The 14,226-nt window shown below is 29.0% G+C and overlaps 1 protein-coding gene across 1 annotated transcript; it reads left to right on the top strand.

Moving 5' to 3' along the window:
• The first annotated feature begins 1,601 nt into the window (after positions 1-1,601).
• LOC107436451 (proton-coupled folate transporter-like) lies at positions 1,602-13,453 on the top strand. Its single transcript, XM_043044471.2, has 6 exons — positions 1,602-2,044; positions 5,630-6,640; positions 8,349-8,588; positions 9,736-9,819; positions 11,138-11,294; positions 13,304-13,453. The coding sequence occupies exons 2-6, from the start codon at positions 5,668-5,670 to the stop codon at positions 13,326-13,328; spliced, it is 1,479 nt and encodes a 492-aa protein (XP_042900405.1). The 5' UTR covers positions 1,602-2,044; positions 5,630-5,667; the 3' UTR covers positions 13,329-13,453.
• Positions 13,454-14,226: the final 773 nt, after the last annotated feature.

Genomic DNA, 14,226 nt, shown 5'->3' on the forward strand with positions numbered 1-14,226 from the left:
CTTTGGCTGTTTATACGGAGACACAACATTCATGGCTTATGGGCAAACGCGCCAAAGCATACACTTAAAAAAATAATCCTAAAGCTTCTTAAACTTATCCCAAACTTGACCATAATTATTAACAGGTGTCTTTTTCAAAGTCCCCTATCAATGATAGGGGACTTTGAATATTCGTTACTTGGTACCATCAACATACTATTATTATAACACCAATGATGCTTAATTTTGATAATAGGCACCATTTGCGTTATGGTAATAGGCGAAGTTTTGATAGATACTAACTATACTCTTGTGGGAGAGTAGATATCGACAATATCAACCTTCATCTATAAAAAGGTACCCCAACATAGAATCCAGCTAACATGTTTTATATACTAGGGAATTGGAATTGTATTTTTGTAGTGGTAGACACACACTACACTGCACTACCCTACCAGAATTATGGCTGTGATAGAATTCGATGAATGGATACCACTAGTTGATTCATTGTTGTTTTGTGAGAAGCCGAGAGATCTGTATTAAGATCACCGTACTTTTGAGTGCTGATCGTGAGAGCTGTATCAAGTTCACGGTCGTGGTCGCTCCTGTGTTGCCATTAGCAGTCGAGTGTATACAGGTCGACGTTGTCTGCGATCGAGACTGAATAGCAACAGCGCGAGGAGAACAATGTCGCAGTCACAAGCAGCGAGTCAACTGTTTCTTATGGACAATCCATCGAAGTAGGCGTGTTCAAATCAAAGTGGGAGTTTCTGTGAAGGTAGACGTGTTCACATCACGTCCGAAGTTCACCAATGTGGGGAGAGAAGATATCGACAATGTAAACCTTCATCTATGAAAAGGTTCCCCAACATAAGATCGAGTTAGCATGTCTTATCTTATTTATAGAGAATCGTATAGTTTATAGAGAATCGTATTTTTTGTAGTGGCAGACGCACTACACTCTTATATAAGTAGAATAAATTTGGTGCCCATTACAGCTGCACAAATACTGCTCATTTTTATGATAGATTTATTATATAGATAGATATATACAGGAGAGAGCAGCTTGGAGTCGCCTTGGGCAACAGGATTATGCCAGATGATGTTGAATACAGTTAGCCTTTATTTTGATGGAATGAACTTCTAAAAATTTATATTGCTTAATCTAATAATGTAAAGCAACTGAGAAAGTCAACAAATAATAATAGATAAAAAAAACATGGGAATATTTTAACTCTATTATTTGTGTTAGTATATGACTAAAAATTTTGTCCATGATTTTGTAGTGTTGTTCAGTGCAGATTTATTGATGTTTTTTTTTCACCCCTTGCGAAGAACGTGCATTCAGTTAGTAATAAAGTACAGTTTAATAAGCAACGACGATAACTAAAGCAGTTCGTAAATATAGCTATCTATACAAAAGGAAAATAATAATCAAAATGATACTTGAAAACATTAGTTTTTTTTGCGTCTAACTTTTTGTGTTGCTAGGGGATACCAGACAAGCAGCGTTGAGTTGTAGTTGGCAGGTTACTAAAATAATGCCTAAGTTTATTCGTCACCTTATGGCTTGTATAAATTTAAAATGCGAACAAATAACATTTTTCTGATAACAAAGAACACGCAGTTACGAACGCAAGTCTTTTCTAATGCATTATCAGCTTGTTAAGAGGAAAATTCGGATTCTGTAATAACAGTGCGTTTTGTTTTAAACATAAAACAATAATCACCAGAAAATTAGAATTGCATGTTCAGCAAAATTAACTAAGCAATTTTTTTTACTTATATAGTAGGAAAGAGAAACAATTTAATTTAAAAAATGTATTTACTGTGTTAAATAAACTAAGCCCGTATATTATATTAGAAGACCGGTTTAGTTGATTTACTAAGCGTTAAAAAAACTTGTTTAAGTTTAAAAAAGAAGGGGAATTCCCGTTACAAAAATCAATACATAATAAACTTCTATGTGATCACGTGATCAAGGTTTCAGTTTGGAAAAATAGTTATAAGGATAATGCACATTCCGTTTTTACGGGTGAAGTTTCATAAGTGGACTCTGTTAAGGGTAAGTGTATTTGCTTTTTTTTCTAAAAATAAATTCTTAATTGAAACAAAATATGTAAAAACTGGAAATATTCACTTAATTCACCATTAAATATATTTCGTACTTGGGTTATTATGATTTTTTATAAACCTGCACAATGAATGAATACATAAAAAGAAAAAGCATTGTTTAATCAAAATTCAAATTAATACCTTGAAAATATATCGATGCTTTCTTGTGTTATTTTATTTGTTTATTTCTCTTCTGTTTGTGATATAGCTTTTTGTTCTTTTGATGTTTTTTTCTAGTTCAGGCAATTACGACGATATTGAGTTTGTGAGAATGAGGCTAAACTTAATTCTGTTCTTGAGTTTTTTAAAGTTAGTTTTATATTATTACTGCACTGAAATAAAAAATTAATTTGCTGTTAAGAATTATTTAGACGAATTTTATTGTTGTAAAATACTTCAAAAGTGCAATTTTTTTGGAACAAAATTTCCAAAAATTAAAATTTTGTTTTATTTTGAAATGGATTTTATTCCATATGCCGACCGGGGAGTAGACCTCCCATTGGAAAAGTCCTGGGTTCGAATCCCGGACGTTGTTCCACCTAATGTGGTGCCCCTGAAAGAGTGGACAACAAATCTACCCTATTGATACCTAAATGACGTTTGTCAATCTGGTGGGAATAGGAGAAAAAATTTATTCCATATTAAATTTAGTTACTGCGATGTTTATTAGAAAACTAGTACTTTTTTTGCAGTTGCAATGCTTACTTTCGCAAATACGCATTTCAATCTGAAGTGCTGTGCAATTGAAATATTTTATGAAAAATCTATTTTTTTTAAAAATTTTATTTCGATATTTTATATAAAGAATTTCAAGATGAGTAAACTATAAAAATTATTATTTACTGTTAATTTATTAGTATTGTGTTAATTTAGTTACTGTGATGTTTATTAGAAAATTAGTACTTTTTTTGCAGTTGCAATGCTTACTTTCGCAAATATGCATTGTGTACTGCAATCTGAAGTGCTGTGTAATTGAAATATTGTATGAAAAATCTATTTTTTTAAAAAAATTTCTTCGATATTTTATGTAAGGAATTTCAAGACGAGTAAACTATAAAAATTATTATTTACTGTTAATTTATTATTGTGTTAATTTAGTTACTGCTATGTTTATTAGAAAATTAGTACTTTTTTTTGCAATTGCAATGCTTACTTTCGCAAATACGCATTTTGCACTGCAATCTGAAATGCTGTGTAATTGAAATATTGTATGAAAAATCTATTTTTTTAAAAAAAATTACTTCGATATTTTATATAAGGAGTTTCAAGACGTGTAAACTATAAAAATTATCATTGAAAAAAAATATTTTAATGAATCTTAATGTGAGGAAAACCAAACATTTTAAAAATTCAACTGTTTTCACTGAACTTTAGAATATCAATAAATCAATAATATTCCAGAAGAAAACAAATAAAATTTGATCAAGAAACAAAACTTTTTTATTTTTAAGTTAGAAATAAAATGTATCAAATTTGGAATCTGTGACACGTTCGATAATCGAATTAGAATTTTTTTTAAAAATTCTAATAAAAATCAGAATGGCCAACTTAATTTTCAACCTAAGAAAAAATTATGTTTTGAAAATTTTTTACTGCTTACTATTGTTTGTTCATTTTTTTATTATTCCTTTTAAAGCTCTATTCTAAGAAATAACTGAAAATGTTATGACAATATTATTTATTTTTATTTGTGTCATCATCAAGATTTTGCATGAACAGGGTGTTTAGGTGGAAGAAACTGGTTTCTTAATAATTTAAATTTTAGTGATTAAATTTTGATTTCATAGATTTAATTTTAATTACATTTAATTACACCGATTGTGATTCCTTCATTTTGGGATTAATTTTGTGTATTCAATGACTCCTGAGGTTAATTTTGGCAAGAAATCCAAAAATATACTGGGTATTCCTTAAAAGCCACCCTTAATATGATTTTTAAAATCCTTGTCAAAAATAAGGATAAGCACGGAGAATACGCTTATGGAGTTGAAAAAATACATATATGGAATTGAAAATTAATATTAAAGCAAAAGACCTTGATCTGACGCATCACAATTCATGATATTCAATGGGGAAAAAACGGGCCACACTGAATAACTTTTGATCTAATGATCGGATCTTCGCGTTCTAGGACTCAATCTTAATGGCTCGAAGGGGTGACCTTAAATATGCTAATCAGGGTGATTAGTGAAATTCTGAAAGAATGAATTAGCGTGCTTTTTTTATGTTCGAAAGGGACTTGGATTATTTTAATATATAAATTGAAACCTGATATCCCTTTGACGCTTTTTTTATATATTTTTTTCTGACTTTCTAATAACAAGCAAAAAATTATTTCGGCATTTTTAAATTATAAAAAAAGTTAATAGTTTCTAAAAAAATCTGCTGGATTATCAGAATTATATTTGTACTAAAATATAATATCCGAAAATAAGTAGTTTTAAATTTTTTTGTAATTTTTTGTAAATTTAAGAAACTTTAATAATGAATAACTGTAAGGAAGTGCAAATTTGAAAAAATTATTGTTTAGAAGTAGGCAGGGTTTCCGCTACAGTAGCTTTTTTCGCAAAATGCGAAAAGACCCCTCAAAAATGCTAAAATTCAACAAAGCATTTTCGCATTTTTGCTAAAGGATTTTACTAAATTCCATTAAAAAAAAAGCTTCCGCGAAAAACCATGACGCTAACATCCATGAAAAAAACTTGATCAANATTTTACATTTTTATATAAAAATTTCTTGAAGTTAGAATGTACAGTGCGCAAAATAAAAAACGGACCATTTTGAATAACTTTTGATCTAATGATCGGATCTTCGTGTTCTAGGACTCAATCTTAATGGCTCGAAAGGGTGACCTTTAATAAGCTAATTATGCCAATCAGTGAAGCTCTGAAAGAATGAATTAGCGTGCTTATTATATGTTCGAAAGGGATTGAACATATAAACTGAATATTTTAACATATAAATTGAAACCTAATATCCCTTTGACGCTTCTTTATATATATTTTTTTCTGACCCTCTAATAACAAGCAAAAAATATTTTGGTATTTTTTAGTTATAAAAAAACTTAATAGTTACTAAAAAAATCTGTTAGATTATCAGAATTGTATTTGTACTAAAATATACAATCCGAAAATAAGTTGTTTTAGTTTTTTTTCATTGATATTAATAAATGTATCAATAATTGATTTTGAAAATTTAAGAAACTTCAATAATGAATAACTGTTAAGAAGTGCATATTTGAAAAAATATTGTCTAAAAGTAAGCATGTTTGGAAAATTTAACCTTAATCGCAGAAAAAAAGACATTTGTGTCTCATGCTGTATTTCATCTAACCATAAATTATTAAAATGCAAAGAATAATATTTTTTACTTATCTTAATCTAAATTAATACAAAATAATAAAAAAATTATAAAAAGTATGTTTAATAAAAATTCTTCTTCAAAGGGACAATTGAAAAATTTGATGAAAAATCAGTTCATTTATTATTTACATTATAATATGTTTTATTCAAAGATTTTCTGATCTGATTATAGATTTGAAAGATCAAGGTTTATTTTCATTATTCTAAACCATGGATTCGAATGATTTGCCCGAAAATGACAAAAAGACTCACCCAGAGGATAACAACTTAAACGAGATTGAAAAGTTAGTCATTGCTAATGAAAGCCAACCATCCTGTATAAACGTTCTAAAAAGTAACAATTTATCTAGAACTTCAAAATGCTTAGAAATAATTTGTTCCCTCAGAATTGAGCCAGTGATGTTCCTTTTCATGTTTTCTTTCATACTTAATACAACTTGTCTAACTAATCTGATGATGGACAAAGGATGCAGATTCTACTACAAATATCCGAAGAATGTTTGTGACGATATCCACAATGATTCCAACATAAAAGCCAGTAACGACGTTGAGATCCTGGCAAATAATTATAATCTGTACTTGAACTTCCTTGCTCCGATTAGTGCATGCGTTGTAATATTCTTGGCTCCATGGAGTGACAAATATGGTCGCAAGCCTCTTCTGATATCTGCCTTGTTTGGATTTTTCTTGAACGATATTGGAGTCATTTTGTGCACCATCTACTTCGATTCCGGGTTAGAGTTCATTGTGATCTCAAACTTGCCAACGCAGTTTAGCGGTGGCTTTATTGCCGTATCAACAATCATTTACAGTCACATATCGGAGGTATCGGACACAGAATCCAGATCTTTGAAGTACACATTTTTGCAAATTGCTTTCGGAGTGGCCGTAACACTTGGAGCGTTGGCTGGTGGGCAACTCTATAAACTACATGGTTATTTAGGTGTTTTCATCACAATGGCTGTGGGACATTTTTTGGCTGTTGTATGGGTGGTTTTTCTGGTACCAGAAACTAGAGGCTTAGATTCGAAAGTTGGATTGAAGAAAAAATTGAAAGATTTATTTAGTTCGGAAAATTTCACGGATGGATTAAAGACGTGTATAAGACGCCGGGAAAATGGAGGAAGGTGTTGTCTATGGCTTCTTCTCCTCTCTAGTTGCACTATTGCATTAACGTATGAAGGTAAGGATGGTATTGATATTAAGGTATGTATTCAGTAGAGCAAGAATTGAAAACAAAACTGCAGATTTGTAGAATGTTTATAGGATTTTCTAGTATATTAGAGTGTTAAAGTGTTCCTTAATTTCAAAAATCTTGTAATCGTGTGACATCTGAATGTTTTTTATTATTTAAATTCAATTTTAATTCATTAATTTCGTTTTCAGACAGAATAATACTTTATTCATAGGTTATCTTTGAAACCAAATATGTGTTATTTCTTATATTATGATAAATCCATAAGTTTTGGAATTTCAACTATGATTGTAATTTTTAAAATGTTATTTTCTCTAGTAAGCAACAAAGTGCGATAAATAAGTGATTTTCTGAAATTTTCAAATGCATTTAGAATTGATGATACAATATGAGCCAAAATTACGATGATATGAAATAAATATAAAGCAAGAATAATATTGAACTCTTGGTTTCCTTCAGTTGGTTATTTAGAACTTAGCTTACCTGAGTGGATGAGGGAGACCATCTTCCTCGATTAGATGTCCATGAAAGAAAGATTTGAAAACTATTTATTAAAATTAATATTTTAAATTCATGTTTTTGTAAACGGTTGTGAAAATATTGTATGGTAAAAAATTACTTCAAACAAAATATTCTTAATTTTTTCTTAAATGCAAGGAAGATATAAATTTTCACGCTCTAAAATTTCATAATTAAATTTCTTTGAAATTTATATAATATTTTCATAAAATATTTCATTGGAGCCTAATATAAGGTATATTCAATTAAATTATAAAGAAATAGTAGAATTTTGAAAGTTTCGTATCGTTAGTCGTCGTTTGAATGCTCTTCCTACCTTGAATAGACCCTCTTTACCGGTATATGGTATATCCTATATAAGAGCATAATTTTCTTGTCTTACGTATAGTCTCTCTATGGAAAGAACTCATCTTGCCATTTTATTTCATAACCGTCGTTGAACATCTGACCCCATTTTTGGGTTTTACGGCTACTAATGTTCAACTCCGTAGCCTTGTAATTTTGGACCCAATCCAGAAGACAAGGGAACTCCTGGATCAAGTATCGGGAGAAATTTACCTTCGTGGAAGACTTTTTGATGGGACTAACCCGCATTTGCGTTACATGGAGAGGAAGACCACGAGGACCTCCCACGCTTAGCCTGACGGCAAGGGGGCTCTAACCCATGATCCGTCTACCACTGAGGATATTTCACGTCAAGAATGTGGTCGGTGCGAGCCGGATGCGGAAATCGTATCGACCAGCCATCGCAGGGATTTGAACCCGGATCACCTCATTGGAAGGCGAACGCTCTATCCCCTGAGCCATCGCGGTTCAAAATTACCATTTGTCAGAAGCAGTGGTTGTGACTGGCAACGAAGTATAAATATTTCAAGCACTCATCGTCATTTGGGTTAATATAAGAGGTTTTGGGTAGGGTCGGTTAGAGATAAGGTATCAAATAAGAGCGAAACACCCCTCGTTGAAATGCGCTGTTTCTTGTTTCCATAGAAGCAAGAGTGGTCTTAGACTTGATGGTGAGAGTTCTTTCTATTGACAAACTCTAGTTAACAGCTAGTTACTCTAGTTAACAGTTGCTAAGATCTTTTTGAGTAACAGTATTCTTATAAGAATAATTAACTTTTTTCGTTTCTTTTATAGTAAACATTAATCAATTTTTTTTACTCATTTTCAATAGTTTATACTGACATTGCGTATGTATACACTCATCATATGTATAAATGGAACCCGACTATATATTCTCAAATGTGGGCTATCTTCAGTTTTTCCGAGATGATTGTTGTTTTTATCTGTACTTTCGTGTTCATCAAAGTGTTCAAGTTCAGCGATCCTCTCATTGGCATCATCGGTAGCGTGTCCATCATTGGAAAAAATATATTTCTGGCATTTGCTTTTGAACTCTGGTTATATTACTTGAGTAAGTATGCCGATAAAAATTGTGTTACTCTGTTTTTACTTTTCTTCTTTTAATTTATATCATATTTACATAGTTTCAATTTAATATTAAAAGTATAGTTTTACTCAAACATTAAAACTGCTTGCTTAATTATTTTTTGAAAATTTATTATTTTAATAGTGAGAGAATCATACATGTGAGATTGCGAAAATTACTAGCTGATTCGAATTGTGTGTTGAATTGAATGAATTGTGTATTGAATTGCATGAATTGTGTGTTGAATCGAATGAATTGTGTATTAAATTGAATGAATTGTGTGTTGAATTGAATGAATTGTGTATTGAATTGCATGAATTGTGTGTTAAATTGAATAAAATGTGTATTATCGAGTTGAATATGGCACGTGGGAAATTACTTCCGTCAATAGTTTGTTTTTTGTTAACATTTTGATGCACGATTTTACTTACTAAATTTTATATATATATATTAAAAATTTTAACCTTGAGCAAAATTTAAACTTGAAGTAAAATCTGTATACATCCTATAAAATTACCCTTTTTTTCATAGAAGGAATATTAATTGGCTGGGAAAGTATATATTACGCTTAAATTCTAAGGAAGAAATGTAATTTAGTTAATAGATTATTTTTATATTATTTTAAAAATCATTTAAAATAAATTTTGCATTGATTTAAGTAAGGTATTTTTGTTAAATTCTGAGGATATATATATATANTGGATATTTTATTAATATTTCAGCTGGAAAATTGAAAAAGCTGTCGGTATTTGACAAATCAATAAAGATAACGGTGGATGTACAAAGTTCAAAATCTGTTTAATTTCCTGAGTGAATGGCGAGAAGATCATTAGAAGCACTTCTAAGTTTCAATCAGCAATTAAACAAGTTTTTATGTTTTTATCAGTAGTTCTCCTCTATGATTTGTCATATTTCGATATCGTTTTTAAATTTCCCCTTCCTCACAATCTATCGATTTTTTTTAATCTTAACTGCGGTTAAATATTCTAAAAATTTTCATTTCGGGGGGGGGGGAGTCGTTGCGTACAAATATATAATTCTAAGACTTTATTCATTAATTTTTTTATGAATATTTTTGCAAAAAAAATCATATATTTTTATAAAATTATATATCATAATCAATCATATATAGGTAATATTTTTGGAAATCTAAACGGATTGGGAAATTTAGCTGTTAGATCTCTAATTTCTAAACTTGTTGCCGAGGAAGAAATGGGTAAGTATATGCATTTTATATTGAACAGGTAACAAATGTACATATATTTTTTTTTCATTTTCTTTTTGATAAGAATTCTAAAAAAAGTATATTAATTGTGGTAATTGCAGAACACCTCCAGCTTTTATTTTTTTCTTCAAGTTTATAATTTGTACAATGTAGGATACGGCTGAAAGAATCAAGACAAATAAGTTTTAATGTGACTTTATTAAAAATACATAAATTAACAAAATATAACAAATAATAACAAGAAAGGAATTTTAGGAATAAATAAATCTAATTGATTTCAAAATGGCTGCCTTTTGCACTGACGAAGATTCGCAAAAGCTTATTGAAATTCTCAGCAATGGGCGGCAAGTCAGCGATGGAAGAGATTCCTTTTCGCTGAATTAATTAAGTTATAACGAATTGCAAAATTACTGTGTTGCCCTAGATTTATGAGGTTGAATTCAATAAAAATTAAGGAAAAAAAAATTAAAATACTGCAAATTTAGAATGCGTTGTACTGGGAAGGTATCAAAAAATGTAAGTTCGTATGTAAATTCTCAAATACTTATTCTAAAATGTAAAAATGTGCTGATGAGCAGCTAGGAATTATTCAAAATTAATTACCTATAGATTATCAACAAAAAGCGTTGCTGCATGGAAAATCTATTAAACAATGTTTTCTTTTGCATATCGGACCATTCTCATTAAAGTGTTTCCAAAGGTGTCTGTTAGTTTTGTCTTTAAATTGAGCCAAGCTATTCTACAAATGGTAAATGTTTCAATAAAGTTTTATTGCTTCTTTCCAACCACAAGCGCCATCTGTTGATGTACTTCGTCACTTATGTTTAAACATGAAAAAAATATTTGGCGTCCTGAGCAGAAGAAAGCAAACCGTATATTTCAACCATAAGCTGGTCATTTTTGAGACATCAGTTATTTAAAAATGAATATTTTTTTTGATTGTTAGAAAAACTGCATCCTGCTGATCAATCCATTGTTATATCTTGTTGCAACTTTAATGGTATGTTAAATTTGAATCAAATTGTGTCAATAAATTATTTTCAAACTTAATTATACTCAATAATTTGACTTAACGGGAAAAAGGTTCAGATTAACAATTTGTTAAGCTTTCAGTAAATTTGTTACTGTTTATCATTGGACTGATTTTTGTGCGAGTGTATGTAGAATATTTTTAATTTAAGATCTATTGAAAAGTTGATACGATATATAAGATTTATTCAAATTTATATAATGTTCATAATGTTTCAAACTTTTTGACTGTAGAAATATATTTATGTGTGCCTAAATATCATGTGTACTCTTGTTATAGGGCGAGTGTTTTCTTTCTTGGCTACATGTGAAGCTATTGTTCCATTACTTGGAAGCATAGTAATTGCAAAAATTTTTAACGCAACAATAGAATATTTTCCAGGATCGTGTTATCTAGCTGCAACAGTGTTTTTAATGCTTCCTTTAAGCACTTTCATGTAAGTTTCTTTGTTTTATTAGGTGTTGATTTTCATAAGAGGATGGGATCTATATTAATTCTCTTATTAATTTATTATTTTTTATCATAGGTATTGTAATGTAAAAGTTGGCTTTAAAAGTAAAATTTAATTCAGAATTTTTAAAAGAAAAATATTATTTTGTATTCATGTTCTGAATATGAAATTATTACTTTAATTCATAAATTTTAAATATACTACCCTACAATAATGGAAGAGACACTTTCAGTTTTTGACATTTTTAAATTTCTCAAAAGAAAACACTTAAAGGATTATTTCTTAACTTTATAGGTGTTTAGCTCGTGCAATTTTTAATAATTAACAGTAAGATTTAAACCTTTCAGAGATTTGGAAGACCTACAAAAATTTAAGAAAAAAAAAAAACAAGTATTTTTGAACACCCTATGCCAGAAAATCAAGCAAAAAACTTGTGACTAGAAATAATTACTTTAGATTTAATTTTTAATAACTGCATAAATTTTCGTAAACCTAGAATCAATATTTTTGAAGATATGGACATTTTCATAAAAAATTAATTTTTCCACCTTACGTTTTCTTTATTATAACTTCTTAAATATTAAATGTAACTGAACGGAATATTTGGAGAATTTTAAGATTACTTACAAAATTGCCAATTTAAATTATAAAAAAAATTCGTTAAAAACTGCGCAAGACATGCTAGTTAAGCTAGTTTTTTAATACTGCGCATGCACAGAAAAAGTTTCAAGTTTTTTATAATTATGTACGGAAAACGTATTTGGCAACAAATGATAAAAAGCTTTATTTGAATATCTTAAAAATTAAAAAAGATTCAAGCAATTTTCGAAGTCGTTTTTGTACTTTTTAAAAGAAAGCTCAAAACGACAAGGGGTGTTCCATAAATATTTTTTTCTACTATTAAACACGATTTATTAAAAAGGAGACCGACATTGTGGGGATCACCGCCCATAAAAGTATGTTTTCTTTCTCTATACCAGTGATTCTCAACCACTGTGCCGCGGCACTTTTGTGTGCCGCCAAATTCTTAAAATGTGCCGCCAAATATTAGAAATGATGCAATAAAAATTATAATGTTTTTTTTTAATTATGAGTGAAGTTTAAATTAAAGACAGTGTATACGTATATATACTTTTTATAATTTTTCCACGCTTTAACCGCGTGAACATCTTTGTCGGCGATTGCATTGTCTCTGACAATCTTAAAATAAGATGGAGATGTTTAAATTGTATATGACACAAAATTTTAAAAAATGTTGTAAGAGCTAATCATTAAAGTAAGCTATGCAATTAATAAACAAATTAACAAAGGATAACTGAAAAAACAAATATATAAAAAACAAATTCACAAAGGTTAGCAAACAAAAATTAAGCTAACAATTAATAATTAGCAAAAAAAACTAGTTAACAGGAAATCACGAAAAAATAACAGTTAATAATTATAGAAAACAAGCTAACAATTAATAACAAGCAAAAAAAAAAAAAATTACTGTTGCTAACTAATAATAAATTTGTCGAAAGAAATAATTAATCCCTTAATCAATGTGCTTTTGTAGTACATATTATTTTATTTCACTTTCAAAATTATTATCACAAACTATTTAACACAGTGTAAAATAGGTAATTAAACAACTTTGAATCTAATGTTTTTCATTGTGTGCCGTCAAATTTCGAAATCGTTGAAAGTGTTGCCGCAACGAGAAAAAGGTTGAGAATCACTGCTCTATACCATCAGAGTTAAGTTTCCGGACGATCATTGTACCATTTGCTATTAAATTTTGTCTTACGATGCAAAATACAATTTGTAAAAAAACCCTGAGCGTTTTGAGCTTTCTTTTGAAAAGTACAAAAACTACTTAGAAAATTGTTAGAAATGTTTAAATTTTTATCCTTCTGAAACATCTTGTATACAAGTTGCGATGAAATGAGTTATAAAGTTAGAAGTACTAGTAAAAAGTTTTACTTAAGCCTAATATGTTATTTTATTTTTTTCAGATATCATTTCAAGAAACGTAAATGAGCTGGACTTTGACAGTTGAATAACATTCAGTTTCTATTTTGTATTTCTTTAAAATGATTTTTGTTACTTTTACTTGTTTTTTTTAACTGTTTCTGCACAAATAAAAAATTTCTTATGTTCTTGAATGTGTCTTCTATTTTCAATGAATTCAGAAAAAAAATTCCGATAAAATTTAGAGTGAAGTTTTACCATGAATGACTTAATTTAAGTGGAATGAGCAAGGATGAATAAATAAAGAAAAGATGCCTGCTAAAATATGTAATATTCTTTCGTTAATTAATTTAAAATTAATTTAAAGTTTCGTTAGTTAATTGCAAATTAATTTAAAAAGTATTGAAAGTAAATATTTTTAAAAAAATAGGTTGACAATTAAACCTTATTTCTTTTTCTAATATGCATATGTTATAGATATTTTTGAATATATCACGTTAACATTTGAACTGGTTGGCGCCTGACACAGTGAATGGCGTTTTTTTTAATCCAAGAGTGAGACTTTTACGTTAGTCTGTTTCGTAGTATTATCAATTAAAGTATTATCAATAAAGTAGTAGTATAATTAACTTTAAACGGCCGTTATAAAGTTTAAGAAGTTTAAACATACCTATTTTTTTAATCAAAGTCATTGTACTATCACCAAATTCGCCTTCCTAGAGATTTAAATAATGGAGTTATTACATTGATTGATTTCGATTTTAATGTTCTCAGAAATCAATTTGATGTACTATTAGTGGTTGTATATTTAATTTAATAAACAAACTAAGAAAAGGAAATATATGCTATGTATTTCCTTTATGTAGTTCTTTATTGCAAGCTCAATGATATGTAATATATACAATAAGGGTTGAACATTTAATAAATAATCTAAAAAATTTTGAACATTTAATAAATACACTATATG

This window comes from Parasteatoda tepidariorum, chromosome 3 (assembly GCF_043381705.1).
Source record: "Parasteatoda tepidariorum isolate YZ-2023 chromosome 3, CAS_Ptep_4.0, whole genome shotgun sequence".
Taxonomy (NCBI): domain Eukaryota; kingdom Metazoa; phylum Arthropoda; class Arachnida; order Araneae; family Theridiidae; genus Parasteatoda; species Parasteatoda tepidariorum.

Excerpts from the sequence above, each read along its gene's own strand:
- LOC107436451 (XM_043044471.2), top strand. The coding sequence starts at position 5,668 with ATGGATTCGAATGATTTGCCCGAAAATGACAAAAAGACTCACCCAGAG. Across the intron at positions 6,641-8,348 it reads TATTGCATTAACGTATGAAG|TTTATACTGACATTGCGTAT; the intron begins GTAAGGATGGTA and ends CATTTTCAATAG. Across the intron at positions 8,589-9,735 it reads ACTCTGGTTATATTACTTGA|GTAATATTTTTGGAAATCTA; the intron begins GTAAGTATGCCG and ends AATCATATATAG.